Source organism: Physeter macrocephalus, chromosome 14, assembly GCF_002837175.3.
Source record: "Physeter macrocephalus isolate SW-GA chromosome 14, ASM283717v5, whole genome shotgun sequence".
NCBI classification, from domain to species: domain Eukaryota; kingdom Metazoa; phylum Chordata; class Mammalia; order Artiodactyla; family Physeteridae; genus Physeter; species Physeter macrocephalus.
Window position 1 is genome coordinate 100951652 of NC_041227.1, and position 23973 is coordinate 100975624.

Here is a 23973-nt window from a genome sequence, read left to right on the forward strand (position 1 = left end):
TAGAGAATGGACTTGAGGACATGGGGAGGGGGAAGGGTAAGCTGGGACGAAGTGAGAGAGTGGCATGGACATATGTACACTACCAAATGTAAAATAGATAGCTAGTAGGAAGCAGCCACATGTCACAGGGAGATCAGCTCCATGCTTTGTGTCCACCTAGAGGGGTGGAATAGGGAGGGTGGGAGGGAGACGCAAGAGGAAGGAGAAATGGGGATAAATGTACATGTATAGCTGATTCACTTTGTTATACAGTAGAAACTAACACACCATTGTAAAGCAATTATACTCCAATAAAGATGTTTAAAAAAAAAACGATTGTAAAGTATACAATTCAGTGGCATTTAGTACATTTAAAATGTGCAACAACCATCTTATGTTATATGAATTTCTCCTCAATAAGAATAGTGTTTTAAAAATCACAGTGTGGGGACTTCCCTGGTGGTCCAGTGGTAAAGAATCCGCCTTACAATGCAGAGGACATGGGTTCAATCCCAGGTCAGGGAACTAAGATCCCACATGCCATGGGGCAACTAAGCCCACACACCACAAATACAGAGCCCACACACCTTGGAGCCTGCATGCCACAACTAGAGAAGGGAAAACCCACAGGCCACAACTAGAGAGAAGCCCAAGCACCGCAACAAAGATCCCACGTGCCATAACTAAGACCTGATGCAGCCAAAAATAAATAAAGGAAACCATAAACAAGATGAAAGACAACCCTCAGAATGGGAGAAAATATTTGCAAATGAAGCAATAAACAAAGGATTAATCTCCAAAGTATACAAACAGCTCATGGAGCTCTCACACCGGTCAGAATGGCCATCATCAAAAAATCTACAAACAATAAATGCTGGAGAGGGTGTGGAGAAAAGGGAACCCTCTTGCACTGTTGGTGGGAATGTAAATTGATTCAGCCACTATGGAGAACAGTATGGAGGTCCCTTAAAAAACTAAAAATAGAGCTACCATATGACCCAGCAATCCCACTACTGGGCATATACCCTGAGAAAGCCATAATTCAAAAGGACACATGTACCCCAATGTTCATTGTAGCACTGTTTACAATAGCCAGGACATGGAAACAACCTAAATGTCCAATGACAGATGAATGGATAAAGAAGATGTGGTACATATATGCAATGGAATATTACTCAGGCAGAAAAATGGATGAAATCAGGTCATTTGTAGAGATGTGGCTGGACCTAGAGTCTGTCACACAGAGTGAAGTAAGCCAGAAAGAGAAAAACAAATATCGTATATTGAGCTTCCCTGGTGGTGCAGTGGTTGAGGGTCCGCCTGCCGATGCAGGGGACATGGGTTCGTGCCCCGGTCCGGGAGGATCCCACATGCCGCGGAGCGGCTGGGCCCGTGAGCCATGGCCACTGGGCCTGCACGTCCGGAGCCTGTGCTCCGCAACGGGGGAGGCCACAACAATGACAGGCCCGCGTACCGCAAAAAAAAAAAAAAAAAAATCGTATATTTACGTATATATGTGGAATCTAGAAAAATGGTAGATGAACCTATTTGCAGGGCAGGAATAGAGACATAGACATAGAGAATGGACATGTGGACACAGCAGGGGAAGGGGAGGGTGGGACCAACTGGGAGATGAGGTTTGACATAAATACACTACCATGTGTAAAATAGATAGCTAGTAGGAACCTGCTGTATAGCCCAGGGAGCTCAGCTTGGTGCTCTGTGATGACCTAGATGGGTGGGATGGGGGCATGGGAGGGAGGTCCAAGAGGGAGGGGATATAGATATACATATAGCTGATTCACTTCATTGTACAGCAGAAACTAACACATTGTAAAGCAATTATACTCCAATATAAATAAATAATAGATTAATCTTAAAAATAAAATCACAGTGTGACACCACTTCACACCCATTAGGACATTTGTGATAGAAAAGACAGACAATAACAAGTGTTGGTGAGAATGTGGAGCAACTAGAACCCTCATACAATAACTGATGGGGATGTTAAATGGTGCAGCCACTTTGGAAAACAGCTGGCCAGTTTCAAATTATCAGGTGTTAGATAGATAAACAAAATATGGTGTATATATGTATATATATAATAATATACCTATGGAATATTATTCGGTAATAAAAAAGCACAAACTAGTGATATCTACTCCAACATAGATGAACCTCAGAAACATGCTAAGTAAAAGAGGCCAGATATAAAAGACCATGTGATAACATTCCATCTATTTAAGTTCCTTGCCCATTTAAAAATTGCAAAATGTTCATAAAAAGGAAATTTATAAGAGATAGAAAATAGACTAGTGGTGTCTTGTGGCTGAGGGCAGTAATTTGACTAAAAAATGACTAAAAGTAGGCATAAAGTATCTTTTGGGGGTATCTGAAATGTTCTAAAATTGGATTGTGGTGATGCTTGCACATGACTGTAAGTTTACCAAAATCATTAAGTTCTTTACTTAATTCAGGTAACTAGTATGTTATTAAATTATCCCTCAGTTAAGCTGTATTTGAAACATCAGTTGGAGGCTTAATAGTGGTGTTATGACTCCAGAAATTGGCTTATCAGTGTTTCACGAATTTAAAATGTGGCCATCTCCCAAGTATATCTGTTTCCTGTTTTTCCTTTGAAAAATTTCTAATGATAATTTGTAGGTGCATGGTCGTATGTTTTATACACCATTTGTTGTACTGAATTTCTTTTGTATGTACAGAGGATGGTTAGAACGAGAGAGCAGGTATGGTCTGCAACCCGGACACAATTGGTTTATCATCTCCATGCAGTGGTGGCAGCAGTGGAAAGAATACGTCAAATATGTGAGTAAGATTCCTGTTTATCTACATTTTTCATAGGATTATTAACTCCCTCAGACTTTGTGTGACTAGTGGCCAGTAATAAAATGCTCCAACCTAGATAAAGATTTGAAAGGGAAAGAAATGAATACCTATATGATGCTACCAACTTGCTTTTCTAAAAAAAAGCAAGTTCCAGAGCAAGTAATAGATTCATTAAGAAATCAGTTACTATACTCAGCATTTGGAGCACATTATGAAAACAAAAGTAGGAGACTATAATCCTCACTTGGGCAGTGGTTGCATAGCAAAATCACATAGAAAGCTTAAAAAAAAAAAAGAAAGAAATGCCTATGCTCCACTCCAGACCAAATAAATCAGAAAGCATAATTGAAGAAAAAGTTTGAATTAATTTAAATAAGTCATTTTTGTTTACTGAAAATTTTCTTTTGAAATCTAATTTAAATGGAATACATTTTGTTGGTATGGACTCAATATCAGAAAAGCTGTAAGAAGATCAATATCATCTTTAGTAAATTGCTATGACGTCTACAAACTGAAGTCCAAACGTATTAATAATATAAACTAACTACTCAGGCCTACTTCACAGGCCATAGGTCAGTGTGATTCTGTTGTTCCATTGTACATATACAATTTTGACTTCTTTGGTGGATAGTTGAATTTAAAATATTGATGGCCCCAAATCCATACTTAATGTAGACTCCCAGTTTTTAATCATTTGTGTACTATGGTCACCATTTTTTTACCATATAGTTCCCATACTATTATTTTCTTAGTATGTTTATATAAATAACTTTATCATTTTTACGTAAATATATTTATTTTAAAAGGAAACTTTATATCACTCTTTTAAATAGAAAATCAGTGTCACATTCCAAAAATAGAGGATCAAAATAAAATCAATGAAAATAAAATATATTATTAAAGTCTAGTCAAGTAGTGTTGCCTTTTGAAGACTGATACTGAGACCTGTTCTCTGTCAAAAAGAGAAATTGTCAAGTATTAGATTAGCAGATCAAGGATTAGATTAGCACATTAGTACCAAACTGAGACCCTGTCCTTGAAGTAATCAGAGGATTGAAAGAGAATTGAATAGGGAATAATTTTTTCACTGTGAACTAGGGTTATTTAATACCCAAAATAATCTGGTACCTTTCCCATATTTTAAGAAAGTTAATAATTAATAGAAGATGCTAACACTTGGATCTGTAATAAAGAATGTGAATCTAGGTGCTGCTGAACTCTTTGAAGTTTTAACAATAAGGCTATTTAAAATTTTTTAGTCCAATAAAGTTAATTGGTATGTAGAAAGAAATCTAGGTTTCATTCTCATTCTTATTGCCACTCTTTTGATTAAAGGCACTGGAATTTCTTCAGAGCTGGCTTCTGAAGGATTTACAAATTGATAGTATTCACCTGCTTTACAGATCAAAGAGGGAAAAAATCTAATAAAATATTGACACAATGTCTCCTTGTTTTGGCTAAAATTAGGGATGCTGTAATTTCATTAAAAGAATCTAAAGCATCCATTATGCTGTTGCTATGCTGTGACTTGGAGTTTGTCTTTTAAATTTGATGTTTTTCTTGGGTTTCATTTAGTTACTTTATAAGCTGTGCCTTCAAGACCCACATCCATTGATCAGTTTCATCTACTAAAATTCATGTCATTATTTATTGAATGCCACTTGAGATCCTTTACCCATGCTACTGTCATTCTCAGATGACTATGGGATCTTGTTCTACTGGTTAGCACCTTTAGTCTTTCTCTTTACCCTCTCACTTAAAAATATCCTGACCTTGGCCTTCCCTGGTGGCACAGTGGTTGAGAGTCCGGCTTGCCGATGCAGGGGACATAGGTTCGTGCCCCGGTCCAGGAAGATCCCACATGCCGCGGAGCGGCTGGGCCCGTAAGCCATGGCCGCTGAGCCTGCGCGTCCGGAGCCTGTGCTCCGCAACGGGAGAGGCCACAACAGTGAGAGCCCCGCGTACGGCAAAAAAAAAAAAAAAATCCTTATCTTTTTAAAACACTCACAGATATACATTCTCATAGCACCTTCCCTCCAGCTTCTCCTCAAGTCTTAGCTCTCTCTCTTTTTTTTTTTGTTTTTTTTTTCCACAAGTAAACTTAGTAGAGAATAGTTCTGTGCTAGCGGCCTCTGCTTCTGGTACTCTGCATCTCCTGATTTTTCTCTGGTCATTCAGACTCAGTGTCCTTCCCAGATTCTTCTGCTACCTATCGTGTAAATATTGTACTCTCCTTATTCTACATACACCATTTTCTTGTCCTTCCGGAAGTCTGTTGAGCCCCACATTTTTATATCTAGTCTCTTTCTCTGTCCTGAGCACTAGACTCAAATGTCCACATATCTCAAACCAGAATATCCCCAAATAAGATCATTCCCAAAACGATTCCAGTCACCAATACACCTTATCTTATGAAGGTGTCAACTCCCATCCAATCATCTAAGCCAGCACCTCATGTCCGACCTTGGAATTATCTGTGCCCCTCTTTCATACACAATTAGTTGTCAAGTTTTTTTTTTATCTCCTAAATCCATGCTCTTCTCTCTATCTCCTTACTTATGGATCTAGCTTTTTATGGTTTAGTGCCTCATCATCTCTTGCCTGAATTATTATAGAAGTCTTCTAACTTGTGTCTCAATTTTCAGTTTCTGCCTCAAATCCTTTCTATACACTAGAGTTATTTTTAAAGTAAAAATTGGGTTAGGCTATTCCCCTATTTAAAAGCCTCTCACAGAAAAATCCTATCAATATAATGTTAAGGGAAAGAAAAACTAGCAATATGCTGTATTTAAAATGTGATATCTAACAACAACCAGAATGATAGTTCACATTTACTAAATGCCAGGCATAAAACTCTGAGGTAGATATTAATACTAATATTATCCTAGTTTTTATCCATGAAGGAGCTGAGGCTTATAAGTTTACTTATTGTAAAAGGTCACAGAGCTGGGAAGTCAGTGCCCTGCCCTTAATTCTAACTGTATTCTCCACATTTATTTTTTACATATATGTATATGTTTTCAGTCACAAAAAATAAATGATGGCATCTGAGTACTAGTGATATTTATTTTCTTCATATTTTTCTATATTTTCTATAATAACAATGTAATCTTTAATAGTAAAAAGAATAAATATTATTTAATTTTTTAGTATCAATAAAAGCCTTCCATGATTTCCAACTTTCAACAGAATAAAGTCTAAATTATTTTATGCGGCACAGAGTCCCTTGCAGTCTGTTCCCATTCTGCCTTACCAATTTTATTTATATACACTATTCTCCTTTGAAGAAATTAAAATTTAGTTATACATCAAAATGTTTTTAAGTGGCTGTAGCCAACCACAGGAAGATTAGAAACAATAGACAATTCGCGGATTCATTTTTGAAGGCTGCATAATTGGCAGATTATTAAATTTTACCTCTTAATTTCTGGCTTCATGATTTTTAGGATGCCAGCCCTGTTGTAATTGAGCCGTCATCTGTTCTGAATGGAGGAAAATATTTATTTGGAGCAACAGTACCTCCTATAGAGCAGAGTGAAGATAGAATCGGAGGAGGCAGCCCCAGTTATGTGAACACCACAGAAGAGAAATTTTCAGACAACATTTCTTCTGCATCTGAAGCCTCGGAAACTGCTGGCAGTGGTAAGCATAGTTGTTTTCCAAGAGGTTTAGGCAGGGTCATTTCTTAAAGGGGTACACTTTGTCTGAAAGTGTGCTTGGTAGGATATGGGGCATCAGGTTTCCATTCACAGAAATAAGTTTTGAATGAAATGGTCAATTAATAGATTCTTGAATTTATTAGTAGCTTTACAAAGAGGAGCTCTTCTATATTCTACTTCATTAATCTCTCAATTTGAAAATATTTTTACAGTTTTCATTGATTAAGTCAGTCTTTCCATATAGTTATTAAATCATTTTGTTAATAAATTTAGATTTGAGAAGACATAAGAAAATCTAAATTTTTATCTCCAGAACTCTCTCTAACCATAAGCATACATTCATTGGATTAAATGCACCCTCATATCAGATTCTACAGACATTTCAGGATGGAATTTGGGGGTTATTTTGTTAAAATATTTAGAAAGACTTCATAATGTTCCCCATAATCCCCTTCCGTTGTTGATAACCTACATAAAACTTAGTGGTTCTACACTTATGGGGAAGATGCTTTGGTGTATTTTGGCCCAAATGAATTTAGTTGATCCCTATTATTCTGCTGATACAGTAGCAGGACTCTCAACCTTATTCTGTTGTTGTTTCATCTTTGAGATTTTTTTCTCCTTTTCTGTGGAGGGAGAAGGCAAATTGGACAGAGTTAGCAATTTCTCTACAAAACTCTTTGTAGAATCTACTGCTTCATTTTCCCCATCTGATGTTACAGAGATCACTTAGCAGTCCTAGAAGTGCTCTCTCTGATCAGCTTTCACACTAAGATTGTTTCTTGACCCTCCCTAAGATCCTTTTTGATATGTGCTCACTCTGTATAATCTGTGCTATACACATGCTGAGCCATACCACAGATAGAAGGTTCAAAGTAATTGATGGCTAGAAGGTTTACCTGAGATTAACATGTGGTTGAGAGTTGAAATACCTTAAGATACCACTGGGGTTCACAACTCTAAGTTATCATCAGTCATTTTCCTGTGTGTATTTTTCTATTGTAACATTCATGCCTTCCTTTCAAACAGATTTATTAGGGAACAGTTTCTTCCCTCCCAGCACTCTCCTGTTGGGGTTCTTGTTTTAGCTCCTTCCCTTTGGTTTAGTGACTTGTTATCACCATTATCTACCAAGAACCTTTGCAGGTGGAAGAGAAGAATTAAGGGAAGATATGTGAGAGCCCAGCTACTTGACTGTATTTCTTCCTTTCCTATCAGAGGAAAGAAAGAGGACATATAATTCTTGTGAATTATTAGATATTCTAGGAGTCTGGCCAAACGTTCATTTGGTAACAATTTTCAAAGCTTTTATTCTACCTAGTGTTATATTAGGTATTGTCCAGAAAGGAATACCTCTCTAATTCCTATCTTCTACAGAATTAATCAGAATCTAACCCTGTACTGACCTGACCACAGAATAATAGCATTAACCTAATACATGGACATTGAGTTTGTATATTCAAGCCTATTTATGTATAATAAAATAAAGAGATTCCATCTTCTTTTTCCTTACAGGCTTTCTGTATTCTGCCACACCAGGGGCAGATATGTGCTTTGCTCGACAGCATAACACTTCTGACAATAACAACCAGTGTTTACTAGGAACCAGTGGGAATATTTTGTTGCACCTCAGTCCTCAGAAACCAGGGGCTATTGATAACCAGCCACTAGTAACTCAAGAACCAGTAAAGGTAAGTAATTTGACATCTCTTTCAAGTTGCTAATAAATTTCATTCTACAGATTTTAGCACATAGAAAATGTCTGTGATTCATTTTATTAACCTGTTGTAGATGGAAATGTTTCTGTGGGAATACTTCATGACTTAGTACTTGCGTAGAAGCAGTCTAGTGAGCCTTAGAAATGTTTTTCTTACTTAGGACAGCTACTGTAAAAATGTAGTTTCACGTGTATGTGAATTTTTTTTTTCAAAATAATATTTTTTACTGTTGGAAAGAAGTCTGTGCAAACTTTTATTATTTCCAAATGTTCCAGTGACTTTTTTCAAATGATTTGCCTTGAGTTTCATTTCTTAGTTTATTTTGAAAGTTCAAAATAAAAATCTTTTAGAAAATTCATTTTTTTCTAGTGACATGAAACTGAGTAGTGACATGTTTATTCTCCTGTGTTTAGGTTTTGTTAAAACACAAGACACTGCAATTTTAAAAATCAAAATTTTGGGGAATTCCCTGGCAGTCAAATGGTTAGGACTGCACACTTTCATTGCCGTGGGCCCGGGTTCCATCTCTGGTCTGGGAACTAAGATCCCGAAAGCTGCGAGGTGCAGCCAAAAAAAAAAAAAAAAATCAACGTTTACATTCCATTCTTTCTAAGGCTACATCATTAACACTAGAAGGAGGACGATTAAAACGAACCCCACAGCTGATTCATGGAAGAGATTATGAAATGGTTCCAGAACCTGTATGGAGAGCACTTTATCATTGGTATGGAGCAAACCTGGCCCTACCTAGACCTGTAAGTATAGCCAATATTGCCTTATGTAAGGAGCAGTTATAGATGGGGTCTTCTATTAACTTTTTATGTGAACCTCACTATCCACAAATTAGTTCTTACCCATGGTAGCAGAGTATTCAGTACCTGTTCAAATTAGCTGAATGAATTTTAGGTTCTTTCATATTCATTCATTCATTTACTCATACATTTATTGAGCACTACATTAGGTACCAACCATACAATGATGTTCCTTTGGGAGTGGGTGACTTATATAGAGTGGAGGAAATAGTCACTGGACTAAATAGAGTCAAGGAATTATGAGGCTAGTCTATTAAATAAGTCATCCACATAAACATAGCCATTAAGATAAAGCAGAACTCAGACTGGAGCAGAAGTCTGAGAGCCAGTGCCAAAAAGTTCAGTGAATGTAGAGGAAGTGGTACAGAGGTTACTTCTAAAACTGTTACTCCCATTAACCACACAGGCATCCACTTAGGGATTGGATTCATCTTGTAGCTGTTGGTGGATTTTTGTGGTTTGTCTTTTTGAAGGAGGGACATATAAAAGATCACAACATATAATAAAAAGAATTCAAAGCTAGTGAATTCTGATTGTTGCCATTACTAGAATGAGTCATGTAGAGCATAAATAAAATGCTCTACAGTAATTTAAAGGGCTTGGAGTGTGTAATATCAAAATATTAGTGAGTTAACTATTCAACATCATTTGTTCTGCTTATACAGTAAACAGCAGTACTCATTGCCCTGAATACTCTTCACATTATTGAAGCAGTAAAATACTTTATAAGAAGATTCTTTTACTGTATCAAGAAACACTCTCCCTGTATAATGTCCAAGCTAGAACGTTTTTATACCAGGAAGGTTTTATATGGATAAGATATAGTAAGTTAGATCATGTCCAAAAAGAGTAAAAGTTTGCTATATATCTGTACTCTATAATTTTGATAATGATTTTGAGTTATTAATAATTATGTTTATTAAAAATTATGTTTAAATCACAATCAGGAATTTAGGGTTTGTGTTTGTTGGCTCCAAAAGGTTTCTACTTTATTTGTGAACAGAACTCCTAGGTAGATACATATAAATATGAATATACATAGATACATTTACATACATATTATACTCTTTATTTATTGGGGGGTGGGATAGTCCTTGAGTTAATCACTTAATTTCTGGTGGGACTTTCCTGCTCTAATATTCTTTTTTTTTTTTTAAATAAATTTATTTATTTATTTGTTTGTTTATTTATGGCTGCGTTGGCTCTTCGTTGCTGCATGCGGCGAGCAGGAGCTACTCTTCGTTGCAGTACGCGGGCTTCTCACTGCAGTGGCTTCTCTTGTTGCGGAGCACGGGCTCTAGGCACGCGGGCTTCAGTAGTTGCAGGGCGTGGGCCCAGTAGTTGTAGCTCATGGGCTCTAGAGCACAGGCTCAATAGTTGTGGCACACAGGCTTAGTTGCTCCGAGGCATGTGGGATCTTCCCGGACCAGGAATCGAACCCGTGTCCCCTGCATTGGCAGAGGCGGATCTAATATTCTATGTCTGTAGGAGAATCATTGTGATAATTGTGTTGGATGGATAGGTAGGTAAGTAGGTAGGTAGGTAAGTAGGTAGGTAGGTAGGCGGGCAGGTAGGAAGATAGATAGATAGATAGATAGATAGATAGATAGATAGAGTGAGTGAGTTTGATGTTTTGGAGTCTGCCTGGATTCAGATTACCAGTGTTCTAATCTCTAAACCTTAGGTTCCTCATCTGTAAAATGATGATAACAATAATATCTACCTCATTAGAGTTGTTTTGATAAGTAAATAATACATATGATTAGCACAGCACCTGATTTATAGTAAATGGTCAATAAATTTTGCCTGTTGCTACTATCATCACCATCATCATTATAATTATTAAACAAGTTTTTTTGGAGCCTCACAAAAGGTCATGCTTTTTAACATTGATGTCAGATAAATATTAGTTTAAATAAGCAGTAATTTTACTACATGAAAGCTTCGGTTGCTGGCTTGATAATATTTTTTTACCTCTAAATATGATAAATTTACCTGATTTCAGGAAAAATTGCTGTAAAAACATTTAGAATATGGTGTTTCAAGTTAAAGAATACTAAATATATTTGCCACAGCAAGGTTAAAAATACTTTCATCTTCATATTTACATAAATCATACCATTTTAAAAAATAGCTTTATTTAATTTGCACATGTACAAGCTCAATGATAACAAATTAAGCAATATAGAAAAAATAAAGAAGAAAATAAAAAGCATACCATATCTACCATATCCTACTACTTAAGAGATAATTACTATTAACATTTTGGTGTTCATCTTTCCAAACATGCCTCTATGCCTATTCATGTACATATATAAATATGTATAGATAATTTAATGAAATTGAATCATATTATACTTGATGTCTTGTGATCTGCTATTCTCAGTCTAAGATAGATGCTATTGATATCTTTCTAGATTAATAAATCTAGATCTATACCATTATTTTTAATAATTGCATAGTGTTCCTTAATTTATTACATACACATGCATATGTACATAAATCACAATTTATTAACCAATCACCACTGATGGACTTTTAGTTTGCCTCTAGATTTTAGTTGTTTAAAGCAATTTTCTGGGACTTCCCTGGTAGTCCAGTGGTTGAGACGCTGTGCTCCCAATGCAGGGGGCACAGGTTCAATCTCTGGTCGGGGAACTAAGATCTTGTGTGCCGCACCACACGACTGAAGAAAAAAAAAAAAATTTTTTTTTCTGGTGAATAGTCTCTTTCTAAACGTGTGATGATCCCTTTAAGGTAAATTCCTGTAAATGGAATTGCATCTATTGTTTGCCGGTTATGGTTGAAGTTAATAAGTTCATATACAAGAATAATTAAAATGTAAATAAATATGTATTTATGTATGATTGTGCTTGTATGTATAAGAATTTGTAATCTGTACAGATTATAAAAATTACTTCTTTGTCATTTCAGATTCTGCCAAAAGTTTGTTTTTTATGTAGCCTGTTGACTATAGATGCAGAATTATTGATCTTTCCCAAAATCACAGTTAAACTGAAATCATAAGAGAATTTTACTGTTGGCTTTGCAGCTATCAGTGACTCTCTAGAGATGGACAGACTTTGTTTTCCTCCAGTGTCAGGGAGAGCTCCTTTTACTGCTTTAAATAGGAGTTGAAAAAGCTCCTAAGTGGAGCTTTCCTAGTACCATACTATAGCATATCAGAACATGTAGAATACTTTTAAGAAATAGTCCTAAAAGTTTGGTTTGTAGCATTGTTTTTATCTGGCTCTTTACTGCCCCCTCTTGATATTAAAAAATGCTCTGTTGCAGAATATATTGGTTACTAAGGCAAAAGGAAATGAAACAAAGCCCAATCATTTGAGACTATTAAAGATTCTGTAAGATTTTATGTTTTAAAGAGTTTGAGTGTTGACCCTGCTATCCTTTTGGAATGCTAAATTGATAAGGTGCTACTCTTAAAACTCTTAAAGCGCTACTTTGGTAATATGTTTTCCTGTGTTTTGGGGCTAGCAAGCAAGTTATTAGAGGGATTACTGAAAAATCCTGTTTCAACCGTGTGACTTCCAGTTTTGTACATCCAATTTAGTTGTTTTAATCGTAGACAAAAAATATATGAACAGTTCAGTTACACAAAACACATAGATAGTAAATTTTTACGTGGAAACATTTTTGTTCTCACTACAAATACAAGAAGTAAAATTTTAAGCAAATTTATAATATTCTTTCTATGTATTAAAGAAATGGGGTTTGTTTTTTAATTTTATTTATTATTTATTTTTGGTTGCATTGGGTCTTTGTTGCTGCGCATGGGCTTTCTCTGGTTGTGGCGAGCAGGGGCTACTCTTTGTTGCGGTGCATGGGCTTCTCATTGCGGTGGCTTCTCTTGTTGCAGAGCACGGGCTCTGAGCGCATGGGCTTCAGTAGTTGTGGCACGTGCATTCAGCAGTTGTGGCACACGGGCTTAGTTGCTCCATGGCATGTGAGATCTTCCTGAACCAGGGCTCGAACCTGTGTCCCCTGCATTAGCAGGCAGGTTCTTAACCACTGCACCACCAGGGAAGCCCAGAAATGGGATAGCTTTAAATGATGTCCAGTGATAAGTTTTTGTGAAAGTAATACATTCATACATTTCCGGGAATATTGCTACATTTTGGGTGGCACTATGACTTACGTAGTTAATGACATGAATACTTTCATACTTTTTTACTTACTCCATTCCTAAGAATTTGTCCTTTAAAATACCATCATTTATATGTATGAAATATGTAAAAGTGAAAAGAGTTACGGTGTGAGAGTGTTAGAATTGTAGATAATATTTAAGATTTTTTCCCCTTAATTTTGATGTTACTTGCTTTTAAATGAAAGGGGAGAAAATACCCACCAGGAATCCTAATCCTGGAAAATGGATTTAGGTGCAGGAGGCTGAGGGTCTTTAAACCCATGTAATTTAAACCTGTGAATTTCTATAATCTAACTGAAATATAGGCAGTGAACCTATTGAACATTTTAGTTTAAAAATAAATCTAAGAATTTAGGTAAAAAATGGCAAGTTTTGTTTCTTTTATAGTGATCACTTTATGTCTTTTAAAACAATAGGTAATCAAGAATAGCAAGACAGAAATCCCAGAGCTGGAATTATTTCCTCGCTATCTTCTCTTCCTGAGACAGCAGCCTGCCACTCGGACACAGCAGTCTAACATCTGGGTGAATATGGGTATGATGAGCCTGAGAATGTTTCCTCAGCATTTACCAAGAGGTAACTTAAGAATGCAGCAAGAATACCATGCATTTCCTTAAAAAAATAAAAAACCAATTTGCTCGTAGTCTGATGCCACTGTACTAATACACATTTTCATCTGTTTTCATACAGAATCAGTAAATCACTTGTGGGGCTTAGATCTACGGTCATGCGCAAGAACTAGATGGGGTAGAGGCAAAATATCAGCAGCAAACTGAGAAGTGTTGTTCCCTTTTTTGGCTTGTAAACATACAAAGATAATACGTAGAAGTAAATTTTATTTACTTTGTTTCTTTGAGAACAAGACATTGTAAATTATGTGCTTGACCTAAATTAGAGTCTGCCAGTCAATGACTGGTCTTTTCAACTCCACTCAAATTTCTAAGCAGTAATTTCTTTGGCAATATCATCTTTTTTTGTTTGTTTTTTGGTTTTTGGTTTTTTTTAACAAAACATGATATTTCTCATACTAGGTCCAAGGAGCCTTTATAACAGACAGATAATACAAAGGAAAAGATACATTTTTGAAAATGAAATTGACACATTTTCTTTCAAAAACTTCAAGCCTATCAAAATGACATATAAATAAGTTCTCGTTTTAATGTAATACATGCAAAAAGTTCCCTTTTGATTTCTCTATGAGGTTAAATTTTATTTTATTTTTCTAACATCTTTATTAGAGTATAATTGCTTTACAATGGTGTGTTAGTTTCTGCTTTATAACAAAGTAAATCAGCTATACATATACATATCCCCATATCTCCTCCCTCTTGCGTCTCACTCCCATCGTCCCTATCCCCCCCCTCTAGGTGGTCACAAAGCACCGAGCTGATCTATGAGGTTAAATTGTATTGATGGGCCGGACTTGCTCAATGCTTTTGCCTTGCAAATACTTGAAATAGTTCTTCTTCAGCAAAAATAATGAGTTCATCCATTTACACAAAGTCCCAGACTGTGTTAACAATGCCAGAATGTTGTTATAATTAATATAACTTAATATGAAAGAACTACCTTTGAACCCAAACCAACCCTATAAAGTATCATCCCTCCTTTGAAATGTAATAGAGTGTTTTATGTCTTCATTAAAGGTTGTATTCAGATAATATATGGAGATTCTTATACATACTGTTTGGTAAGAATTATAGCAAAGCAGTGGCCTCTGCCTAACCAAACTTTGTCTTGGAACACATTAAAATCAAGGAACAGTGAAATAAGAATCTCTCTGAAACACTCTTGATTTAATTTTCCATTGAATAATAGTATTTGCCTTGCTTCCATGCCACCCTTAGTACATATCTTTTTCAATTCTCTTTGAAAGATAACATGAGAGGCAAGATGTGTTGTTGCGCTTTTAGTAAGTATTCTTTGTAACTCTTGTGCTGATCCTAGATTTTTGCTGCTTCTGTAAATTCCACTAGATTTGTTGGTGCTATTCAAAAGCACGAAATTATGTATAATAAGTGGCTGACTGCTTAATGAGCTATGCTACAAAAACTGTCTAGAATTCAAATAAATTTCTTATGTGGCTTAAGGACAATAGAAATTGACTTGGACATTACACTTGCAAATGCTTCTGAATCCTAGAGCTGGGTAGTTATTATGCTCCAAATTTGTTCTTAATTTGAAATTTTATTTCTTACTAATTAGTTGTGAAATCAATCATTAATCATTTTGAAGTTTAAAAAATATGCTTTCTTGCTGTAATCTTATAACTAATCCTCTGATGTGTTTTTGGAGAAATTTGCTCTTTTGTTTTCTTCTAGGGATTATCCTTTCCTTGCTGATAGTAAATGATTTGCTTTGCTAGCTGTTTAAAAATTGATCATAGTTGGGTTTGTTCTCCATAATGAAGTTTTCATCTTTCTCATTACTCAATTTATCACAGCTGTTTACTAGGCTCTTTTATTCCTTTTGGAATGACAGGTATACAAACCTTGCCACAGTTACAATGACTTAATTGTAGCCTTTTCAACAGACAAGAAGTCATTGTTAGATGATTTTTCAGCTTATTTTAGGTGAGTTAATTCTTGGAAGCTCTGAAAAAGTGGATGATGCCAGTACTTTTCTCCTCTGTTTAGTAGGTAAAGACTCAAAGCACATTTAATGGGAGGAAAAAAGCTAAGTCACCATTGAATGGATGGAAAACTACCTGGAGTGTATAATTGTACCCTTCATGGATTATATTGATATGTTAAGTGTATTTTAGTTTTGGGTTGCTCAGTAAACTATAACCTCTCATAGGCAGAGATGACCATTTTAAGCTACAGCTTTTGTCTAGATTTTTGGCTGAGTAGTTACCCAGGGTTTAGCAGATTGTTTTAGCAACCTGTTTTTGATTTCCATAACCTCTTGTCATTTTATCACCCTTTTCTTTTGAAGTATGTGGTTAGACTTGATATATTCTTCCTTCAGTCTTCACTCTTTCCTCTTATTGCCCCTTTTTGTTTCCACCTTGAGCCCTTCAAGAATTCAAGGTCATGTCTGCTTTCCTCTTTTCGGGTGGGCAGGCCATGATTCCCCCCTTACTGCCTTTCAATAGGGCAATTTTTTGGTCATGGGAAGTTTCTTGGCTTCACTTTAAAGCTTTGTTCGGCCAAGTAACATCTATGCCTACTTAGAATTCTAAGTACAAGTAACAGTTCTTGTGTAATTGTACCAGTGTGCCAGGTAATTGGGCTACTTAATGAGAGTGATGTGATTAGTAACTCAAAGACAGTTTATTTTAAGAAAGTAGATCAGGTAAATCCAATTATCTCTCTGTGGAATTCAAATCCAGTCCCATTTTATCTTCCCCATTCTTACACTGAGTTTTGATTTTGCTATTGAGTGTGACCCAGCTGAGGGCAGCCTAGATACGGATGCCCGTTGATATTTGCCAGTCTTCTTGGGATCCAGATACTGCCAATTATTTGGGCCTCTAATTTTGTTGTTCTTCCTTTCAAAGTTAAGGCTTACTCTAAGACACTTAGTTCTCCTATCTTCATTTTAAAGCTTTCTCTTCAAGTGTCTTAATTTATAAAATTATTAAATCTGTAACTCTCATTTCTCATCATGTCCAAAAATAGTATGGTCCCTGTTGCTGAGAGGGGTGCTTTTTTTTTTTTTTTTTTTACATCTGTGTTTTTCCTTACTGTGACTACTATGACCATAGGAAATGTACCTTCTCCGAATGCACCATTAAAGCGGGTCTTAGCCTATACAGGCTGTTTTAGTCGAATGCAGACCATCAAGGAAATTCATGAATATCTGTCTCAGAGGCTGCGCATCAAAGAGGAAGATATGCGCCTGTGGCTATACAACAGTGAGGTAAGAGACAGGTTGGAGTCAAGGAAAGTCCTGATTAAGTGTTAAATCCATGTTTCATAAGTATGAGGTTTTTTTTATCTACACTAATTGTTCTGAAAGCCATGTTTCGGAATCGCAGTGGAAACTTCAACTTTTAAATTACTGGATGCATACATGTAGATATTTGTCATCTGAAACCCATAATAACAGTCATGGACAGTACCATCTTGTAAAGATTATTATTATAAAGTAACGGCAAATATCATTTTTTAACAAATAGTTTATTTTTGATTTGTCTTAAAGTAACTTATATACATGTTAAAAAAATTCAAACAATACAAAAGTATGTAGTGAAAATTCTTCCTTTCCATCCTCTGACCTCTATCTTCCATTCTCCTTAGAGGCAGTGCTGTTAATTGCTTATATATTCTTCCTAACACATGCAATATATTTCCATTAATACTGTGAAATTGGATCATAAGTAGTTTTAACCAGTTCTTTATTCCCTAGTTCCTTCTTTCTTACATCCTCCTTTGGTCACCATTGAGAGGTGACCAATAGTATAGTAAGTTAAGAGCAGAGGTCCTGGAGCCACACTGCCACGGATTAAATCTTGGCCCTCACACCTGTTAGTTGGATAACCAAGGGCAAGTCCCTTGACTCTCTGTCACAGTTTTCTCATGAGTAAATGGGGAAAATAATAGTATTTCCCTTAGGATAGTTGTGAGAATTAAATGAATTAATTTTCTGAGCACTTTAGACAGGGTGAGCATCAACAAAAATGTATAATTCTATTGCATGACATTTGGTTTTACATCTTCAGTTCCTAGTAAATAATCAAGTTCCATCTTGACCACAAGCACATTTACTGAATTTCATACTAGATACTAAAAAAAAACTTCTTTTCTATAAGCTGTTCAGAAAATCTAAATCTCAATGAATTTTGGTTTGATGTGTGATGAGTCTTTTCTGGTCTCCCCCAAATCCTATATAACTTTTTTAGAGACATAAAGTATGTGTTTACAAAGTATACATTGTCTTTCCCTCATTTTGCCACCAAAATTATAAGCATTTCTGAATAACTATAATATGCTAAATATCTGTCACGAGTTATGTAACTACAAGGATGTTTTTAATTGTCATGCATTTTTATTTCCATATTTGTTTCAAGTTTAGTAATTAAATTAACAAAACATTTCCTCTTCCATATACAGAATTACCTCACTCTTCTGGATGATGAGGATCATAGATTGGAATATTTGAAAATCCAGGATGAGCAGCACTTGGTAATTGAAGGTACAAGATGGAAGCATGCATTTGTATTAGATTTTTAGGGGAAGAATTTAAAGATTTAATTACGGGCCCAGCCGCTCCGCGGCATGTGGGATCTTCCCATACCGGGGCGCGAACCCGGTTCCCCTGCATCGGCAGGCGGACTCTCAACCACTGGCAGGCGGACTCTCAACCACTGCGCCACCAGGGAAGCCCCAAGTTTAGTAATTAAATTAACAAAACATTTCCTCTTCCATATACAGAATTACCTCACTCTTCTGGATGATGAGGATCATAGATTGGAATATTTGAAAATCCAGGATGAGCAGCACTTGGTAATTGAAGGTACAAGATGGAAGCATGCATTTGTATTAGATTTTTAGGGGAAGAATTTAAAGATTTAATTACTCACTGATAATCCATTTTATAGTTTTTCCAACTGGTACTTGATCACTATATTCTATATAGTAAAGAAAACCCATTAAACCCTTACGTAATCCTACTGTAATGTAATACTATTTATATTGCTTTAAGAAAAAAACATGTCTACATTCATTGGCTGGCAAGGGTGGAAACAGTGGGTAAAAACAAGTGAATTCAGTTATAAGTTTATAGCTCCTTAAAATTTTCAAGCTGCCTCTTTGTCAGGAGACTTTCTTGCATAGTTAGTGGTGTAGGCTTTTCATTAGTCAACACTAGTCATTCACCAACATAAGCATAGATTTACACACTGGCATGCACACATCATTGAAAACTTAGTGTGTCTTTTCTCATCAAGATTCATGAAACATTCCTAGCTGCCTTTGTATTAAAATGAATAGATTACTTTGGCAGTTGTCACAATTTAAGAAAGCATTGTAATAGTTACAATGTATTAAGTTTAAGAACTTTAATTCCTTCTATAGATGGTTGAGTATAATTTTACTTCAGGTATGTAATTTAGGGATTAGCTTACTAGTTAATTCTAACCAATAAAGTCTCCAGTGTAAAGAATTGGAATGGTTTCAGAGGCAATTACTAAAATTAACTTGATTTTTTTTTCAGTTTCTGATTTAGAAATAAGAACTATTTTTTTTAACAGAAGCAATTTAGTGGGTGTGATTTGAATAGATAAGAAATTAACACATTACTGTCTCTGTTTTTCCAGTTCGCAACAAAGATATGAGTTGGCCTGAAGAAATGTCCTTTATAGCAAACAGTAGTAAAATAGATAGACACAAGGGTAAGTCTACAGTGTATTATTTTTAAACAAACTATCTTAAAATCATTCTTTTATTTTTCCCTCTCTCAACTATTGAAGTGTTAACAACCTGTAGCTTTCTAGCTCAAAAGCGATTAGGCCCCCTCTTATTTTTCTTTTTCCTGAAGCATCAAATTTCTTTCTAACCATGCAATTAAATAATTTATATATTTTGAAAGACATAATTCTAGGAGAGAGTTGTTTGAACTCTAAAAAACAATCATAGCAATTAAAGAGAATCACTGCTGCTTCTAGATTACAAATGAGCATAGATTATCATGATTGCCAATGATACTCCATGAAAAAACCTCTACTTAGCATTGCAAGACCCAATAGAGAAATATTAGCTCCATTTAATTGATTAGAAGAGTTATAAAAATCATTGCATTGAATACAAATAACTGTTTGGTCATGACATCTTGCTACAGCTAGGCTTCTGTTCTCGTGTTGTTTGTTCCAGTTCCGACAGAAAAGGGGGCCACAGGTCTGAGTAACCTGGGAAACACATGCTTCATGAACTCAAGCATCCAGTGTGTTAGTAACACACAGCCACTGACACAGTACTTTATCTCAGGGAGACATCTTTATGAACTCAACAGGTAATCTTCCTTGAGTCATTGGCTCTTAACTTTTATAACTTTTCTATGAACGCAGTATTACCTAAATCGCCTCTTTCTTCACCCTGGGGGAGGAAAGTCTTAATCTTATTTGCCCTATTAAGCGTGAAGTAAGGATCAAATGCTACTTCTCTTATTTTGAAAAGATATTTTGATGTGAGTAAACAGACTGTAGGCATTTCTGTGTCCACATGATTGTGATTTATAAGAATCTTTGGCAACAAATTTTCCTCTCAAACTTCTAGGACAAATCCCATTGGTATGAAGGGGCATATGGCTAAATGCTACGGGGATTTAGTACAGGAACTTTGGAGTGGAACTCAGAAGAATGTTGCCCCATTAAAGCTTCGGGTAAGCATGTTAAAATAATATAAAGTATTTAAGTCCTAAGCAGTTATTTAAGTAATTATTTTTCTCTACATATTTTTTATATTTAGCTTTTTAGTTTTAGTGTAATGTTTTTGGGTCCTTCACAAGGCATAAACTGGACGTCAGATACTTTTACTTCTTCACATATATGCAAAATACTAGTATAGACATAGTGGGTAGAAAAAGATCAAAAGTATAGTCCAAATTTGGGATGTCATTCATTTTACTAATTTATCAGGTACTTACTTGTATATACAGTAAACCTTTCTTTCTTAATCCTTCGCTATTAGCAGTATTCTAACTGCAAGGTAGACCTGAGTCTAATTAATGATACTCAGTACATTTTTAACATTACTAAGATAATTAGTTTTATCTGTAGAATTTTAAAAAGTAGCAGAAAGAAAGAATGTAATTAATGGATACAAATTTGACATTAATATCATATGCAGTGAATTCTAGTTGATGTTAGGATTACCAGCCACTGTAATAATTATGTATTAACTCATTTAATCTTCTAAATGGCCCTACAGTATAAAGCAACATTATTATTCCCATTTTATGGCTCAGGAAACTAAGACTCATAGCAGTCAAATAGCTTGTCCAAGGTTGCAAGCTAGTTACTAAGTCCTTCACAGTTGAACATGAGGCTATTCTGCCTCTAATAATAAAAGTTAGGATACAACAAGACCAGAAAAGCTAACTGTAAAAGAAAATATTATAAAAAGGAATCTTACAATGTGAGCAAATGCTATTTTAATATTTCCATCTTGTATCTTAAATAGCTATGTACCTAAAGAACTGTTTGCTTATATGATGCTAAACCAGGACATAGGATTGGCCATAATACTTTTTTGGGGCTGGGGGAGGGAGCATCATTTGAGATTAAGATTAGAAAGATTTCATGATTATCCAAAATATATTTGCTGAAATAGAGACAGACTAAATACTGTACTATTTATCTTCTTCTAATGCCTCTGATAGAATTATGGGCATGTTCATTCTAAACTTTATGAAATAGCAAATAATGAGTTTGATTCCTCTTATATTATAGTGGACCATAGCAAAATATGCTCCCAGGTTTAATGGGTTCCAGCAACAAGACTCCCAAGAACTTCTGGCTTTTCTCTTGGATGGTCTTCATGAAGATCTCAACCGAGTCCATGAGAAGCCATATGTGGAACTAAAGGACAGTGATGGCCGACCAGACTGGGAAGTAGCTGCAGAGGTTTGTCAGTTTTGAGTTTCTAATGTAAGCAATAGATAAAATATTCTGACCACAAATACATGTTGCACAACTTAAATGCTGACTAAACTATTCTGCGGTCAGAATTTTACTGCAAAAATGAAGGAATTTACATTTCTCTGCTTATTTCTTGTGCAGTAATCCTAAAACAAAGCATCTTTAATGAAAATAGAAAAATGTTTCCTCTTCAATGTAAATTTGGGGGAGAGGATGTAGGAATAATTATTCAGTAGAACTATAGGAGTCCCCATAATTGCTAAAGTAATGTGTACAGTGACCAATAGGCATATTTTATCCACTTTTTAATGGACAAAGAACTCATCATTGTTACCATGGTAAGAAGAAAGAAAAAAATAGGGTTTTCCATCTGAATTTAATACTTTATAGATTGAGCCGAAAGAATCACATTCTATTCTGGACTGCCAGGGAAGTCCCGATGGTGGTATTTTTAAAGAAGGGAAATACGTAAGCCCAAAGCTGCCTATACGGAGTGATCTGGCTATGTCGCTACAGTCTAGATTTACCCCAGTGAGTGCTGCTGCTACACTTGGCAGCTCTTCTGTGTTACCACTGTTGCCAGAATTCTTGAAGTATTTTATGTATTTCTCTACTATCTCAGTAGGCAATATATTTAAAATTACATATCTGACTTGTAAATTTGTAGGCACAAAGCTTTTATTTTTTAAGGATTATATTCTTGACATTTAAATCTAATATATTTAACCATTTTCTTTGAATTTGGGGAGATAAAAAATTTCTCTAATCTTTTTTCTTGCTAGGCCTGGGACAACCATCTGAGGAGAAATAGATCAATAGTTGTGGATTTGTTCCATGGGCAGCTAAGGTCCCAAGTCAAATGCAAGACATGTGGGCATATAAGTGTCCGATTTGACCCTTTCAATTTTTTGTCTTTGCCACTACCGATGGACAGTTATATGCACTTAGAAATAACAGGTGGGTCGCAAAGTTATGAAAAATTATTTAATTCCATTGTCTTTTACCTTATTCAGGCAGCCTGAATTTGTAAGTATAGTCATTTGTGTATAATGCGTTCTCATAAAGATTGGTAGTCAGCATGTTATAATTTTTTTTTTTAATTTTATTGGTGTTAGTTGGTTTACAGTGTCATGAGCATGTTACAATTTAACAGTCTAATTTCAGGCATGATTTGAGGTTTGAAAGACTTGGAACATGGGTCCATTTTTGTGCCCATTGAGTCTTCTGCTAGTTTCAAATGTGCCAGGAACTCTCTTTAAAATCTTGCAAAGCCACTCACACTTTTGTATCAGGTGAATATTCAAAAAATAATGATTTTACTTAAGATTATCTTTAAGCACCATCTGTCGTAGTGTTTACATATAAAATTAAAATTCTAGACTGAAATGTTTGCTATTTCCAAGTCTCTCTCTCACACACACACAGACACACACAGTGTAAAGCTTTCAATGAAACCTGAATTTTACTGGTAAAAAAATCTTTTCTCTTTACTAGTTATTACGTTGGATGGTACTACCCCTGTACGATATGGACTAAGACTGAATATGGATGAAAAGTACACAGGTTTAAAAAAACAGCTGAGCGATCTCTGTGGACTTAAATCAGAACAAATACTTCTCGCAGAAGTACACGGTTCCAACATAAAGGTGATATTAACTCTTCTTTTTAGGAAACTCTTGATTCCATCCTTCAAAGATCACAGTTTTCTCAATTGATTATTGTGTCAAATGACCAAGGGAGATAATAAAACGCAACAAAAACTGGAAAAAAATTTGTGAAGTTTTTCATTCTAGAAGAAACTTAAAAGAGTTGTCCACCAGAATAAAAGAGTAATAATGACAGTGGTATTTTTATTATTATTATTATTTTGGGCCACACTGCATGGCATGCGGGATCTTAGTTCCCCTACAACGGATCGAACCCGTGTCCCCTGCAGTGGAAGCACAGAGTCTTAACCGCTGGACTACCAGGGAAGTCCCAATGGTGGTATTTTTAAAGAAGGGAAATATGTAAGCCCAAAGCTACCTATATGGAGTGATCTAGCTGTGTCACTACAGTCTAGATTTACCCTCAGTGACTGCTGCTGCTACACCTAACAGCTCTTCTGTATTACCACTATTGCTAGAATTCTTAAAGTATTTTATGTTTGTATGAATGTGTTCTTTTAGTACTTATTTATGAATATATATACCTGGCCTTTCAACACACTAAG

General features: G+C 35.5%; 1 protein-coding gene across 1 annotated transcript in view; it reads left to right on the forward strand.

Moving 5' to 3' along the window:
- USP32 (ubiquitin specific peptidase 32) overlaps positions 1–23973 on the forward strand; it is a 207523-nt gene that overhangs the window by 157817 nt on the left and 25733 nt on the right. Inside the window, exons 12-24 of the mRNA XM_024127662.3 lie at positions 2703–2805; positions 6273–6468; positions 8001–8176; positions 8818–8958; positions 13597–13714; positions 16890–17044; positions 18238–18319; positions 19443–19517; positions 19996–20134; positions 20398–20503; positions 21573–21746; positions 22544–22718; positions 23256–23407. Of these exons, the coding sequence (XP_023983430.1) occupies positions 2703–2805; positions 6273–6468; positions 8001–8176; positions 8818–8958; positions 13597–13714; positions 16890–17044; positions 18238–18319; positions 19443–19517; positions 19996–20134; positions 20398–20503; positions 21573–21746; positions 22544–22718; positions 23256–23407 (1792 nt within the window). The remainder of the gene's footprint in view (positions 1–2702; positions 2806–6272; positions 6469–8000; positions 8177–8817; positions 8959–13596; positions 13715–16889; positions 17045–18237; positions 18320–19442; positions 19518–19995; positions 20135–20397; positions 20504–21572; positions 21747–22543; positions 22719–23255; positions 23408–23973) is intronic.